The 15,277-nt window shown below is 35.0% G+C and overlaps 1 protein-coding gene and 1 long non-coding RNA gene across 3 annotated transcripts; both read left to right on the top strand.

The window, feature by feature from the left end:
- Positions 1 to 378: 378 nt before the first annotated feature.
- LOC113099383 (uncharacterized) lies at positions 379 to 4,069 on the top strand. 2 transcript variants are annotated; one of them, XM_026264379.1, is made up of 8 exons: positions 379 to 500; positions 962 to 1,291; positions 1,375 to 1,695; positions 2,775 to 2,819; positions 2,936 to 3,109; positions 3,504 to 3,551; positions 3,660 to 3,716; positions 3,930 to 4,069. In XM_026264379.1, exons 1-8 carry the CDS (start codon positions 428 to 430, stop codon positions 3,995 to 3,997), a joined length of 1,116 nt encoding a protein of 371 aa, XP_026120164.1. In that variant the 5' UTR covers positions 379 to 427; the 3' UTR covers positions 3,998 to 4,069. The 2 variants fall into 2 exon arrangements, with proteins under 2 accessions (XP_026120164.1, XP_026120165.1); XM_026264380.1 differs by having other exon boundaries at positions 3,507 to 3,551.
- A 2,249-nt stretch (positions 4,070 to 6,318) lies between these two features.
- LOC113099387 (uncharacterized) lies at positions 6,319 to 14,817 on the top strand. The gene is made up of 6 exons (XR_003289400.1): positions 6,319 to 6,553; positions 12,930 to 12,999; positions 14,053 to 14,154; positions 14,385 to 14,471; positions 14,558 to 14,623; positions 14,715 to 14,817. It is a non-coding gene; the product is annotated as an uncharacterized LOC113099387 (long non-coding RNA).
- The last annotated feature ends 460 nt before the right edge of the window (positions 14,818 to 15,277 follow it).

Raw genomic sequence — 15,277 nt, forward strand, 5'->3', positions numbered from 1 at the left:
GCTAATTGTTTTAATTATTTAAAATGTTTGAAAAATTGCTCGTCTCTGACATTTTGCACAGAACACATTTCCTACTTTGGCTCTTCAAAAACAACTGTGTGAAGGTAAAAGGTTTTGTGGCCTGTGGTCTTACTGAGTTGTTTTGCAGTGAGCTACACTTGAAACTATCTGTTGATGGTTTTTTTTTTCGTCTTCAAACTGCATTTCTATACTTTTACATCTAACAGCAACTTTATATTTAAAAGTTGCAAATATGACAGCTAAAAACTCCCCATCGCTCACTGAAGGCCTCTATATGATCACAGAATTAGACCATATTTCCTACTTCCGCATTAAATTTGGAGTAACTGAAAACAGCTCTATGAAAGTGAAGTTATGTGGCTTGTGCTCATATAGTGTTGAGCTGTCCAGCAGTGAGCATCTGTATATGATGAAGAGTTTTCAGCTTTCTTATTTCCAACTCCTGTATCTTCTAACAGCAGCATTATTAGAATGTAAAGGTAAGTGTCTTTTATATGAAATCAAATTCATTTAACCACCATACAAATGAGAGGTATGCATATAGTCACGGATGTGATGTGCATATGAACAATGTCATTCATAAGTTACGTAATTGTTACTTTTTTGTAAATTTCGGTTGATCACAATTCTTGTTAACAGATGTGCTAACAAATGTGTTCTGTTAGCTAGTGTATACAACTTGAATTTTAAAGCAATAAAGTGTGTCACTAAGGACAGTCTTTGTTTTAATTGTGTATGTTTGTGTGCAAAGATTAACTCAGACAATGTGTTTATCTAAAATTTATATTAAAGTCATTTTATGAATTTAAAATTGGTATACATCGACAATCAAGAGGATCGTTTTTTATTCTTTATTTATTATCAACCCTTTGGTGCTTCCTGTATTTCTATGTCCCAGTTCTCTCATTATGTCTCAATTCTCTTTTTTATTCCCTTTTAGCTGAAACAGAGAGACCCTGCAAGCAGGTTCATCAGTTGAACATAAGCCATTTACTTGGTGACAGCATGTCTATTTTTTGCCAAACAACAACTCACCCGCTGGATTCTCTGACAGTCAAACTACGCAGTATCAACCAAGATAAAGTCATCCTGATGTATCCAGACACCTCTCCAGCATCAGAGCACCAGAGATGGTCTGTGAGGAAAGATGCTGGAAATGTTACACTTGATCTGAAAGACTTCAGATCATCCGATGGTGGTCTTTATGACTGTGAAGTTTACAAGGATCAGGACTGCCTTCATACAACTCGATTTAACCTGAGTATTATAAGTGAGAATGCAGATTTTTCAAACAAGCTAATAACCACCATATACATGTATAATATGCCTACTTCTGTGTTTCTCTTGTTTCAGAGTGTAAATCTTTGAACCCTGTCCATGCAATGATAAACTCTTCAGTGTTGCTGCCATGCTCTGAACATCCTCTACAAAACAGAACTAAACCAGTCATTTGGAAAGTTGTTAATGGTCACCAATTAACAAATATATTAGAGTATCGTGCTCCAAACAAGCCCTCAAGCAGCACAGAGAAACCCCCGGACCCCCTGTACATGAAAGCAAAACAACTAAACAACGGATCTTTGTATATAAGGAATGCAGTACAAACTGATGAACTGTGGTATCGGTGCAGAGTGAATGAAAAAACCTGCTATGAGACGAAGCTGGTGATGAAAGGTGTGTTTTAAATCCAATATTTTAAACCATAATTTAGCAATCAATGGGCAAGAATGCTATTGTCCCAAATATCATTCAGCCACAAATCTGAATCACAATCAGAAAAGAGGTTTATTGCCTGTTGACAGGAGCCTCCAGTGCCGAACAATGTACAGACATTAGAAAATGTGAGGTAATGAAATGAAATACCACTAGTAAAGAGAACAGACATCAACAATACTAATTGTAACAGCTAATAATAATAGCTGTGGTAACATTTATGTTACCAACAACATGACTGTGCTATTGCTTTTGACAGATCAATAAACAAGTTAATTTATATTTTAACAACTTACATTTTGGCCACAAAATTGGCAGGTGGTCTAATTTTGCACCATCAACAAAAATAGTTCCAAACAAAGCCAAACCAGAATGAATTGTTGTGTCTTTGAGTAAGGCAGAAGTTTTATTTGGTTCCAGAATGAATCAGTGTGGTTCAAAGGGGCGGTTGATTGCGATTTAACTTTTTTAACATTAGTGTGTAATGTTGCTGTTTGAGCATAAATAATATCTGCAAAGTTGCAGCGCTGAAAGTTCAGTGCAAAAGAGAAAATGTCTTTTAAAATTATTGCAGTTTAATGCCTACAAAAAGGGTTGGTATAGAACTACCACAAGTTACTTCCAAGGGTTTGTTACATCACAAACCCAGATAAACCCTGCCCCTGGAAACACACAACGAAGGGGCTGAGGCCATGGGAAAACTAAGGGTGGATTTAAAAATCTGTGCATATATGAATCGTGATTCTGTCTTCAAATGATTCTAATGGATTCACAAGTTTCAAAATCATATGTTCTAAAAGAGCAGTTCTCAATCCTGTTCCTCATGTTGCCGTGCTTTGCACATGCTGCGCACCTCTCTCTCTCTCTCTCTCATTCACGTCATCAGCTCAGTGAATACACTCATTTTCAGGTAGCAATCAGTTGCGTTATACATAGAGGTGCGTGTGGTTGCCTCACTGTATTACAGCTTTAATCAAGCTTTCATAAATGTGTTTGTTACAACAACGTAGATCTAACTAAAATTTTTATTTACATTTTAGTTATAGCTCACAATGCATCTCCTTCCACAACACTGGCAACCATAGGTAAGACAAGTACCTGCTGTATATAATGTATGTGCATGTGTCTGATCAAAACAACCTAAACAAATGGATACATTTTTAATATGCTTTTCTTTAATTGATCACAACTGTCGTTCCAGCCTCTCCTGACGGTCTTGCTGGCCTGAGTGAAAGCAACAATGGGAGTGAAACAGTGACAACAAATCTGACAGTAGTAGTGATGACCACAGTAGTGTCTCTGTGTGTCCTCATATTACTGACCGTCTGTGCCATTCTTTATTTCAAAAAACAAAGGAGCAAAACCAACAGTCAAAGTAAGTCCAAAACTGTAGCCCTGAAAAGTTTGGGTCGTCACTGTCAGAGCAATGGCTTATTAGAAACAAGAGAGGAAGTGATGAGTGCTATGTCATCAGAACATAGTTTGTATGTCTATGTTGTACTTCCTGTTATATATTTATTCTTGACTGAACAGTTACTCAAATGGAAACCGGAATCAGCTAAATTGCAGGCCCTCTGTCATTTGCTCATTGTGCAGATGTTTTCCTCCAAATTAGTAAAGTTAAGAGTAGATACTTCTGCAACTTCTTACTTCTTGTAAGATGTGCTATTAATATGTCAGTAAGGGAAAATTTTATTCTAAATTGATTAAGGATTCAAGTTAGAAAGAAACATATTTAAACAATGTAACTGTCTTCTTATGTTTTATAGCAGAGTTAAACAGTCTTTTCTCTGTATATTACTCCCGTGTTGCAGAAGGTAAGAGGCATTCATGTTAAATGTTAAGATGTAAAATAAATAAATAAACTAAAATAATGGCAATGATGTAACTGATTACAGTTTTATTTTATTTATTTTTTTGGACAGGGTTTGATGTCCCGGTTTATTCTTTAGTTGAACGAAATGCAGGAACAATGACCACCTGTAAGTTACTGCACATACACATGCTTTATAAGTTATACACATGCTACACTGAAAATGTAACGTTTTAACTGATGAAATTACGTTAAAGTTTGTTTAAACAATACAGAATTTGCAAATGTAAACATGATTCAAGCAATACATTAACTGATCTCATTACTCTTTAAAAATGCCAGGTGGTGTCAAAATTAATTTTGGAACTTTATCTCCCAACAGTTGGTGCTGAACAGTCAGAAGCTCCGGCATATAAACCAGATGAAATGTATGAAAAGTTCCCATTTTGAAGTGAATAATGGCATTTTTAATGTTTTTTTGACATCATGGTCTTTGAGTAATCACTATAATAAAGAGTAACATTTTATACACAAATAGTTCTGGGTGACACTCTATTAGGCTCCTTGTAATGCAGTTTTCATGTATAACTATGTTATCATGAGCTTTGAAATCAACATTTTTTTTTTCAAACTCAACATAAAGACAAGTCAAAACAACTGTAAGCCTTTTATCACGTTCATGGATTTTCCTCGTTCCTAAGAACAGTGGACAGATTTCCTCATACTCAAGTAAAAACATATTTTGGTGTGCTACCAGGAAAACAGATTATAGCCTAACTTATATACAGCATACAAGAGAACTCCATTAAATGTTTAACCTTTTTGAGCTTAACAAAGAGGAGTCAAATCCACACCCTAGACACACACAGAGTATAGTATCACTGATTCGTGCCAGTCTGTGGAAAAGTATTGCTTAATATAAACTGTCGCACTATTGCTATTAGCACATCACTGAAACTTTCTTTCAAAGCGAAGTCAGGTTTGTCAGAGTGTAATGCCTCTGGCCAATTTTCATGAATGACTTTGTATTACATTGATTTTTTATTTACTTACTTATAACAACAAATTAAACAGTCTAAATGTAGATACAATTTGATGCCATTTGAAGACACTGCTGCATTTAGACACAATAATGACACTAATGGCAATAAACAGATCTGTTACTTTTATATTACTCCAAAAGCCATGGGTTTCTTTTTCAAATATAAATGCATCAAGAGATGTAAGCAAGTAGACAGCTTTTACAGTTCAGTTAGACATTACTACAAGTCTTGAGCTCAAAGGTTTTAAAGCTACGATACATGGTGCTTATAATTTGATGCTGATATATCTGTAAATATATACTAAGTTATCAGTTTACTACAAAGTCAGGATAGCATTGATGCCATTTTAAAATTGTCCTCTATAAAAACAAGTGATTAAGCATGTCATTGAAACCTTTACCCCTTGAAGGAATGACAAAGTGACAAAGTTTTATTGACTTATAGAATAGGTCATTGTAGTTAAAAGAGAAAACCTGATAACCGGGGCGTGATACATTGTTATACACACATTCATATGAGAGACACAAATGGCAACTGTTTTGTATGGAATGACACCTGGATATTATTTTATTTACTATTGTTTAACCTTTTTTTTGCGATATAGAATTTAACAGAATTAATGCAATTTAACAACTAAACATGCTAGAAGAATGATACATGTAAAGATAGGGATATAAATGGAAAAATTTGGGTTTTTTGTTGTTCATTATCATCTGATCTTCCAGCTAAATTTATTCCCTCTATAGCGTATCTATGACTCTCCTTTATAATTGCTCATCGAACTCAAGCTCTCTTAGTTTTATTCCAGTCGTGTCTGGTCTGGATAACAAACTTGTTAAATATGTAAGTTCAGTGTTCATCCAATAATTACAGTGTGAAACATCAAATGACAAGACTCTGAGATGGGACTGGGACTCACAAAGGAGTTTTTTTTTTTTTTTTTTTAGCTATGATTAAAAATTATGTTTATTAATAGATTTAGCATAGTTGGATACTGTAAGTTCAGATCTATTGGAGACACTAATATTTATTTTCTTTAAAAAAATGTAATAGGCTAGTATATTTTTTTGTGATTTTGACGAAAATGTAACTACTATTACTACTTCGTACTTCTACTACTAGCCTACTGTATACTAATATATATGTTTATATATATATATATATATATATATATATATATATATATATAGGCTATATATATATATATATATATATATATATATATATATATATATATATATATATATATATATATATATAGGCTATATATATATATATATATATATATATATATATATATATAGGCTATATATATATATATATATATATATATATATATATATATATATATATATATATATATATATATATATATATATATACGACTAATTTTTATTTTATTTATTTATTTTTGCTTTAACTGCTGACTTACCGTAGGTAGGCCTATCATTCTGAAGAAACTGACTAAATTTGAAGATAGTTTCTATCAAACCGCAGTGCTTAATTTTCTGTAACATCGGGATAGTGGAATGAGATCGTCTTGCTCAGGTAAAAACACGCCACATGACACTGTTCCTGCGGGCGGAGGCAAAACAAGCGGAGAGGGATGCCGAAGCAATGAAGTCACACTACGACAGATTTTACTCTGACTTGTCCTAACGACCCGTGAAACCTGCGAGGAGGAGGAGGAGGAGGAGGAGGGGAGTGTCTGTCAAAACCGTTCAGCTCGCGGTCAGAGCTGCACCAAGGCTATTTATTAGTGAGCGTGACTGACGACATCAGAACACAACAAAACACAACTGCGACGAGTTCGCGCGCACAGGGCAATATTCAACTTCTGCTCTTATTTAACTATATTTACTGAAGTATTATTGTCTTCTGAGTTTAGATACATTAAGATAAAATCATGAATCGGATGGGAAGTATGTGCACATTTGATGAAATCAGATGGGATGACAGAATGGTATGTACCAATTTTTTCACTACTTATTGTTTAATATCTCTAGAAAAACAACAAATATGTTTTTTTCCCTTACATTCATCTGCATAGTGTTGCACGGGTCTTGATATCTGAATCAAGTATGCACATGAATAAATGTTATATTCAATATATGAATAAGCACTAGTGAAACTGATTAAAACATAATTAAAATATTTAGGCTAGTTTTAAGGTAAAATGTTTTAAATCCATGTTGCCAAAGATTTCTGTGTCGTTTTTTCATCATAAAGAGAACTTTGATCATCTGTAATCTTCCAGGTAAAATATTAAATGCGCTACGTGTTGCCGATTTGTAGCTTCTATAACTATTTACTTGGTCCAGTGATTCATTCATTCATTCATTTATATAGTCCAAATTAATTTTGTAAAACCAAATTATGTCAGTTTAAATGTGACACTTAATTAATTAACAGTATTTACAGTGGCAAGCTGCACTAAACCTCCTTTACCTCCCTTTGCCCTTATTTGTATGCACAACAGATGCTTAATCTGGTTTAATGTCACTTACTTGAAATTTGGTTTCCCTAATAACCTGTAAGAGGCATTTGTGCCAGCACAGGGGATAGTTAAGCCAAATACCAGCTCTTTCCGTGTCTGTTCAATCAGCACTGTAAAAGTGTTATGTTGAGTTCGATTATTAACCTGAGCATTCCATCCAGGTTGCTGAGCAGCCTTGTGCCCTTACTGGTTTTATGCCCTCACAGAATATATATTTCATGCTTTCTGCATGTAAAGTGGGCAAGAAGGAATAGGAAGAGAGACCGGTCTCAAGTATTTGCTCGATTGTGGAAGGTTTCCTTCCTTCTTTAACATGATGGTCATTCAGATTGGTTCAAAAGTCTGACTTGATAATGCACCATATTGTAGCCTGTTTTTCAGCACTGCTGTTTTTGCATGTTTTTCATTTGCAAATATGAACACATCATTTAACAGGAAGCTCTTTAAAGGACTTGTCAAGCATCACAAGGTTAAAGAGCATTTAAAATGCATTCTTTAGAGAATGACGCACTTACAGATTTAACTCTGCAATAACTTTTAATGATTTTAGGCAGTTCTAGTAGATTAAGGTGACTCTTACTTAAAGTTTACACTTTTTTACATTTATACTTAAAAAATTGGTTCGGAGAAAAAAAAAGTAAAAAAAAAAAAGCTCTCCCTTTTTTGTGTGGAGTTAAAGCCAGCAAAATAAGTTTAGCAGGATGACCTCAAGTTATGCAAGGCGTTTCCACCTTTTTAAAACTTTTTTTTTTTAAACCGTTGTTCAACCAGCTGCGTCTGTATATTTACTTTCTCTCTCCTCCATTTACGCCATTATTTTGCGAATTTACCACTCCCTTGTTCAATACCTTGTATTTGCTCACTCTTTATATGGCTTCTGTGAAAGTACAAGTTTTGCCTCTCTCATCAAGTTCATATTATGAAGCAGATTTCACTGATAGTCATTAGCCCTCTGTGTGTTTATGGGGGTGATCTACAGTATTTACAGTACAATAGTAACAAATATGTACGCTATGTGAAAGCTTGGCTTGTGTTGCCTTGAGGTGAGTTCCACAGAATACTGTGATGAAATTGACTTGTTTTTCATCTTGTCACAACAATGGCGGAAGCACTTCTAACTAAGTGCACCAAATGATTATTAGGAAACGACAATTTAATTTGTTTGCTACTAATTAAATTTATTTTTATTACCTATTTGTTTGTTTTTTTTGTTTGTTTTTTTATTTAAATCCCCCTCAAGGAAAATTTAGATTTTTTTTTTCTGGACTCAAAAGATATATATTTATATAATTTAATTGAATATTAAAAGGAAAGCATGAAGCTTTCACTCCGAAGTGTAGAATAAAAGCCCCTTTAATGTGGAACAGGAAAGGTCCAAGGGGTATGGCAACCCATGATCTCACGGCAATTCGTTCATATTTTATGAGGTGGCTAATTCGTATAAACTTGTACGACCTCATTCATACAAATTCATAAGATTTTTTGTAAATCTTATTTATTTTTCGAGTTGCACATTTCTAATGAACTTGTACGAATGACCTAAACCTAAACCTACCCGTCACTGGGATCTAGACAAATTGTACAAAATCATACGAGTAATGCATAAGAATTCGTACGAATTAGCCACCTTGTAAAATATGCACGAATTGGTCATGAGATAGTGTTGGGCAACCACATACAGATACTTTTGATAAAGCAAAACATCTATGAACAACATTAAAGTACATATGTTCATTAAAAAAATAAAAAACTTCAGCAAATTAATTATTTATTATATTGATATAATTCATTGAATATCGATAGAACAACATAAAACTTCCACTTTTTTTTTTATCTATCCACTCATTCATTCAGTGACTTTTGGAATTTCACAACCAATTAACTTAATATATAATATAATAATATATTAACTTAATATCCAAGTTCTTTCCATTCTAACATGATTAATGGTGCCATTATTAATGTTTCAGTTCACTCAGATTCACTATTGTCTATACAGTCTCAGGTTACCAGCAGCTATTCAGATATCTCACGTGACCTTTACGTCTTACCAAGGAAAAACGCTTGTGTGATTAGACAAGTCTTTTTTTTTTGTCTGTCCTTTTGAGCGGTCCAGTGGCCTGTATCCAATGACACATTCCACTCAAGCTCTCAAACAATCCCTCTCTCTTTCTCTATGTCCTGGCTCTCTCTCTTGAAGCTCTTCTCTTTCTGTCTCTTACCTCACACCTGCGTTCAGGTTTCACTCTGACCTGGTTTGATTTCCAGTGAACAATCGCCATTGCACTCCATCTCTCTCCATCTGTTATTAAGCATCTGTTTGTTTTCTTAATACCCTGGTGCCAACGCCTCTCTATTATTTCTATTTCCGTGGTACAGAATTTATGCAAATCTCACAGAGCTCTTATATAATATTTACATATTTTTATGCATGTTTTTATGCGTCCATTTAAAAGAGTGATGGCGTGCTATTTGTTAGTTTTGGTATGTGATGCTTCTGTTGTAATGAATAGCCTGTTTTTTTAATGCGACGAGCAGAATCCTCACAAACCTCTTTCCAAATAGATTTTTTGTAATCCTATCCCATTACAGGCATGAAAAAAATTTTGTGCTGGGTGCGTGTCATTTTGCAGGTGTGTGTGTTGTGCCTTTGTTTTTCTCTTGGGTTGAGGTGTGGCGTTGAACTTGGCTGATCTCGACACACTAGTCTAAATGCTGCTTTGCCTTCTATGGAAACACCCGATTCGCACACAATCATAGGACGTCCCTGCGGTAGTACCTGCCGATATACTCAGGTAAATAAATAAGGGTGTAATTTATTTACTTTAAATTTGTCCTAAACCAACTTTTGTTGATTTGTTGTTATTTTTTATACGGACATTTCAGATAACACAACACTGTATTTTTTAATTGACTGAAAGTTATGTCTAGTCTGTCCGTCGTCTTTGTGCGTGGTGTCATTGTTTTGTCTCATCTATGGGATTACGATAAATGTGTTGTTTTGACCTGGTGGGTTGAGGTGTGCCTGCGTTTAGTCTAGTGATTTACTAAGTGGTACAATAATAATAGATCTTTATTCGGACAGCTTGCTTTTGCAAACTTGCATCACTAGATTTATGATTTAATCGATCTTTGTGATATCATGTAATATAGTGGTGTGTTACTTCCAGCTTTACGTTGAATGTTCTTGTCGAAACATGTAGATTACAGTGATCTGTGGTAGTTTGGTGAACTGTATAGGGTCATGCTATTGTTCGTTTGTTAGCCTATATATTGTAGCTGTCTAAAAGTAAGTCTCTAAACTCTTAGAAATAAAGGTACAAAAGCTTTTCTGGGGCAATCTTTTTAAAAGGGACTAATATGTATTATTTAAGTAATAATATGTGCACATTTGATGTACTTAAACATGCACCATGAGAAGTAAATAAGGTATAGAGGTGTAGCTTTTAAAAAAGATACTACTCCAGTAACAGGTTTTGGACCTTTTTTCTGAGAGTCTATGTACTTTATAGCATCTAGCTGTGTTAAAACATGTATGTTGTCCATAGAGTACATATAGCACTGTATTGTGTAACTGTATTGGCTAAGGTCAGTACACCTGGCTTTTATCTTCCAAAAAAGGCTGAAGCATGCACCAGCTTCAGAAGCCCAAAGGCTTTTGTCGTGATCATTACATAATTTTTTTTGCCTGATCTCAACATAACAATAGACGCTGTCTCAAGTTCAACATCTTGTTTCTAGAAAAAAAGAAAGAAACTGGTCAGCTGTAAAGAATTCAATCAACATCTGTCAAGTATCATTCTGCAACCATGCAGACGTCCTGTTCTCTTGAGATGGCTGACTGTTAACCAGACCACATGTTCAGAGTCAATTTAGAGTTTGATAAAGCTGTAGCCTCCTCCTTCAGTGTCAGACACTGATTTGAAGTGCTCTATCACTGAGAGAGAGAGACTGACTGGAGGCCAACTTCCCCATTCATGTTTGGCATGAGGGTCTGTGGTTACTCAGTGTGAAAGAAAAAAGTGAAAGCGAAAGGCATTTACAGTCCAGTCTCTACAATATACACAGTCTGATTTGATTTGTTCCTCAGCTTCTGGAAAATTCTTGAGCCTCGCAGGCTTTGCCAACACTTAGTATTTGAATGTACATTTAAATCATTACAAAGATGGAGGCGGATGCCACAAATCTAAATGGAACAATGCGCTCCAGTGCAGAACAGAATATGACCATGGCAACCGGGCACTGATCAGGCAATGACTCAAGTATCATTCTTCTCGCAATTCTAAAAAAGGTCAAAACTATGAGATAAAAAGTCATTAATACATTTTATATTTGTTTTATTCCATGGTGAGAACAGGCTTTGAACAAAGTCCAAATTGTGAGAGAAAAAAAAGAAAATCATATTTATTTCATTGTTTCATGGCAGGACCATTAGCTCCAGACCAATAAAACTTACTTTTAAATAAAGATCTTGAGAATATTGTTAAATATTATTACATATAATATAGCTAAAGTACAAAAAAATAATGCATTACATATTATGCTTCTCTCTATTCTTTTTACTAGTTACTATATGAAAGCAAATCATTTTATTGACACATGCCACAGATGCTGCATTATTTGTCAATAGAAGTATAATTGACTTAATCACATAATGTTATAAAATGTCAATTGCACTTGAATAGTATAATCCTTTTCATTACCTTACCACAAGGATGATATAGTAATAATAGGTCATAATAATATTTGCAGTGTTTTATATGAACTCACTGCAGCTTCTCTATTTGTACATGATGTCATCTCCCATTATTCCCCATCATCACTGAACACGTCACCTCCTCTTTTTATTTTCCTCTTTAATTGCACCTTTCTTTCTTTTTTAATCATGTCTTGGCTTCTACACCCACATTATTTTCACTCTAATATTACTAAAATAATAACTCCCCTAATGACAGTAAATATGAATCCCGTCTAATCTAATACAGAATGGACTGGAATATGTCTCATGTGAATGTGGAATGTCCTCTGTCACCTTGGCTCTGACTTTTTAGACTCTTAATCTTCACCCTAGTAATGACAAGGTCAAGCATTTTCACAGTCGGTCTGGACCTGTCTCACACATATTTAATAAACATGTCACAGTTTGTGCACGCTGTCTGTCACACGCTCACTTTCAGGACCTCCCGTCCCACTGTGACTTGCACAGGACTACTTTTAGAGCCAGCAGAATGTTCTGGATTTAAGCATTGAGACACACACACACACACACACACCCACATACACACACACATTTATCCAGCACATTTCTTGTGTAAGAGTGTTTCTTCTCATCTGTTTAAAGCTTTATAGTTTGTGTTTTGGTCTCTTCCTGTGTCCAGCAAACATAGTTTATGTTGTTGATTGTTGCCCCCGTTGTCATGGTTATATTCCGTTTTGCACTGGAGCGCATTGTTCCATTTAGATTTGTGGCATCCGCCTCCATCTTTGTAACAATTTAAATTTACATTTCAAATACTAAGTTTTGGCAAAGCCTGCGAAGCTCAAGAATTTTCCAGAAGCTGAGGAACAAATCAATCCGACTGTGTATATTGTAGAGACTGGACTGTAAATTCCTTTCGCTTTCGCTTTTTTTCTTGCACACTGAGTAACCACAGACCCTCATGCCAAACTTGAATGGGCAACTGGCCTCCAATCAGTCTCTCTCTGTCAGAGGGCATTTACTCAGTTTCTCCTCCCCACATGTTCCCCTCATCCATACAGCTCCCTCCCTTTTGCCTTCTATAACGGTCTCTTTGTTACATCCCTCACTCACATTTGTGCTTCTCGTCATGTCGTTATTCAGAACGGGCACAGGAACCCTCAGACTGACTCTCCACGAGCAGAACCAGCACCAGCCGCCCACCACAGATAAGGTAAATGTCTGCATTTTCTATTGTACACATATTAAAGCAGAGATGATTGATAGATTATCCAGTCTTGACATTTTCAGATGTCACATTCAGAATCAAGCTCCTGATTCAATGCTTATAAGCATTTATGAACTATTTTAAAATGTATTTGGCTGAGTTCAGTGTTTCTGGACCCTGGGAAAGTTTTAGAAGAATGAAAAAGTTCTGTTTAAAGTATAATTAATTGAGCCTGAAAAATTTTTATATAATTTTTTTTAAATATTGAACATATGTTCAATATTTTATATTATTGATGTTTATATTTATTTATATCAGTGACTGTCTGCATAAACTGCTTAGTTATCTAATTTTAAAGACTGCACGTAACTTTTTCAGTCATTACGTAAAAGGTAGATTGGTCTTATCTGAATCTGAAATTAAGATTTTTATGGTTTGTTTTGTGGATTATATGATAATGCTTGCTTATCTCTGTTGGTTATGAGCTGATTATTTCTGGTTATGCTTTGAAAGTGATTCTGTAGAATCAGTTCAGATTAACTTCAGTGGAAGTACCCCTACCCACAAATCCACTCTTTGGGTCCATTTCTCTCTGTCTGTCTGCCAAATCTCTATAAACACAAGGAACATGTGGCTGTGTTCCAGGGGACGTGCTTGAAGAACCAGAGGCTCATTGTTTCAGATCCTAGAAATTGCATAACTTTTCATGTCCCTTTTTCCACGCCTGCGCCCTTCTTGCTCTTTAGGGGTTTCCTGCTACTCTGTGTTAGTTATTTGAACCTTGTGTTTAGAAAGGAGATTTTGTTTTCTGCAAAGAGATGCAGATGTAAAGATTGATTCTGAGAAAATTAGAATGGTATGATGAGTTCAGTTCTTATTTGGAAATATGAATCATTTTAAACATTTAATGTAAATTCTAAATAAATTAAAAATCATACTACTTTAATAGGTAGAAGTCTGATCAAGCTTCTAGATGTTGCATGACATGAATGTACAGTTAATAACATATTATTGTATGCATACAAAGGGTTTTAATATGTATTTTTCATGTCATTCCAGCCAATTGGCAGAGCTTTTGCTTTGGTACAACCAAACTATGAGCGGCAGCCATTGAAGTCTGATCTGATCAAGCAGTCTGAAGACCAGGGTGAGGTCATCAAGGTGGGTGTGTCTTTAACTCTGAATGATAGAGCAGTTACATCTGGAGGTTTGAGCTTTAATTTAAAATGATAACGAGGTCTGATTCCGAGTAACTGAATTTGATATTCTGCCTAAACTAGACGAGGCACTAGACTAATGCATAAAATTATTATACATTCAATTCAGGCACATGTTAAAATGAGTGATGTGAATGCTTATGTGCTTATGTTTTTTTTGGGTTTGCTTGTCAGGTATATCTTGAAGACCGCAAAGAGGCCCAAGCCAGACACCAACAGAGTCTAAAAATGCTCTCAGAGGAAGTTTCACAAATACAGGAGGTCAGAACGTCCTCGGTATCATTTCCCTCTCTCCTATGTTTAGATGTTTCAGAACCTGTACATTAATAGCGTTGTACTGTGTGTAGGTGAGATATTGTCTAAAAAACCTCAGAGAGCAGATGGCAGCTAAAAGTCACAGGACAGAACATAAGGTGAGACAGAACAACATCAATCTGCATGTATACTTCTTTTGAGATATATTAATCATAAAATGTTAACTTCCTCTCCTTTTCTCACCCTCAGCTGGTGTTATCTGGTCCCAGAAAAGTTAATGGCACTCATTCATCATTAACACAGGCCCTAAACAGTTTAGAGAGACAGGTGAGACATTAATGTGCACTGTTGTTTTGGCACACACACACACACACTCACACACACAAATGCAGGTTATCATTCAAACACTAATAATCAAATACACTAAAAATCTTTTTCTCTATTTCTATCTTTATATGACCTTTTCTGTCAACAAAAATGAAAAAAAAAAAAAATTATGTATCCATAATTATATCACCAACAAAAAATTTTTCTATTTCCTTAAACCCAAACTTAACCCTCACAAAAAAACTGCTGATATTATTAGATTTAAAATAAAATGCATGCTTCAATGCAGTTGCATTATATAATGTGCTGTGTTTAAAAAAAAATCTGCATCCTTTGGGTGTTAATTGTTTTTTATCACTCAGGTAATTGTGTATTCACACCTACATTACAAATCTCAAACAACTGTTACCACAGAACACATCAACAAACCCGCAGGTAGTGAGGAATTAATCACCCATGAGACCACACAAAAACGTACAGCTCAG

This window comes from Carassius auratus, unplaced genomic scaffold, assembly GCF_003368295.1.
Source record: "Carassius auratus strain Wakin unplaced genomic scaffold, ASM336829v1 scaf_tig00216934, whole genome shotgun sequence".
Taxonomy (NCBI): Eukaryota; Metazoa; Chordata; class Actinopteri; order Cypriniformes; family Cyprinidae; genus Carassius; species Carassius auratus.

What these genes read in the sequence shown, in the direction of transcription:
- LOC113099383 (XM_026264379.1), top strand. Translation starts at nt 428, where the DNA reads ATGATGAAGAGTTTTCAGCTTTCTTATTTCCAACTCCTGTATCTTCTA. An exon ending in AGCATTATTAGAATGTAAAG is followed by an intron (nt 501 to 961) that starts GTAAGTGTCTTT and finishes ATTCCCTTTTAG; the next exon opens with CTGAAACAGAGAGACCCTGC. An exon ending in TTACTCCCGTGTTGCAGAAG is followed by an intron (nt 3,552 to 3,659) that starts GTAAGAGGCATT and finishes TTTTTTGGACAG; the next exon opens with GGTTTGATGTCCCGGTTTAT.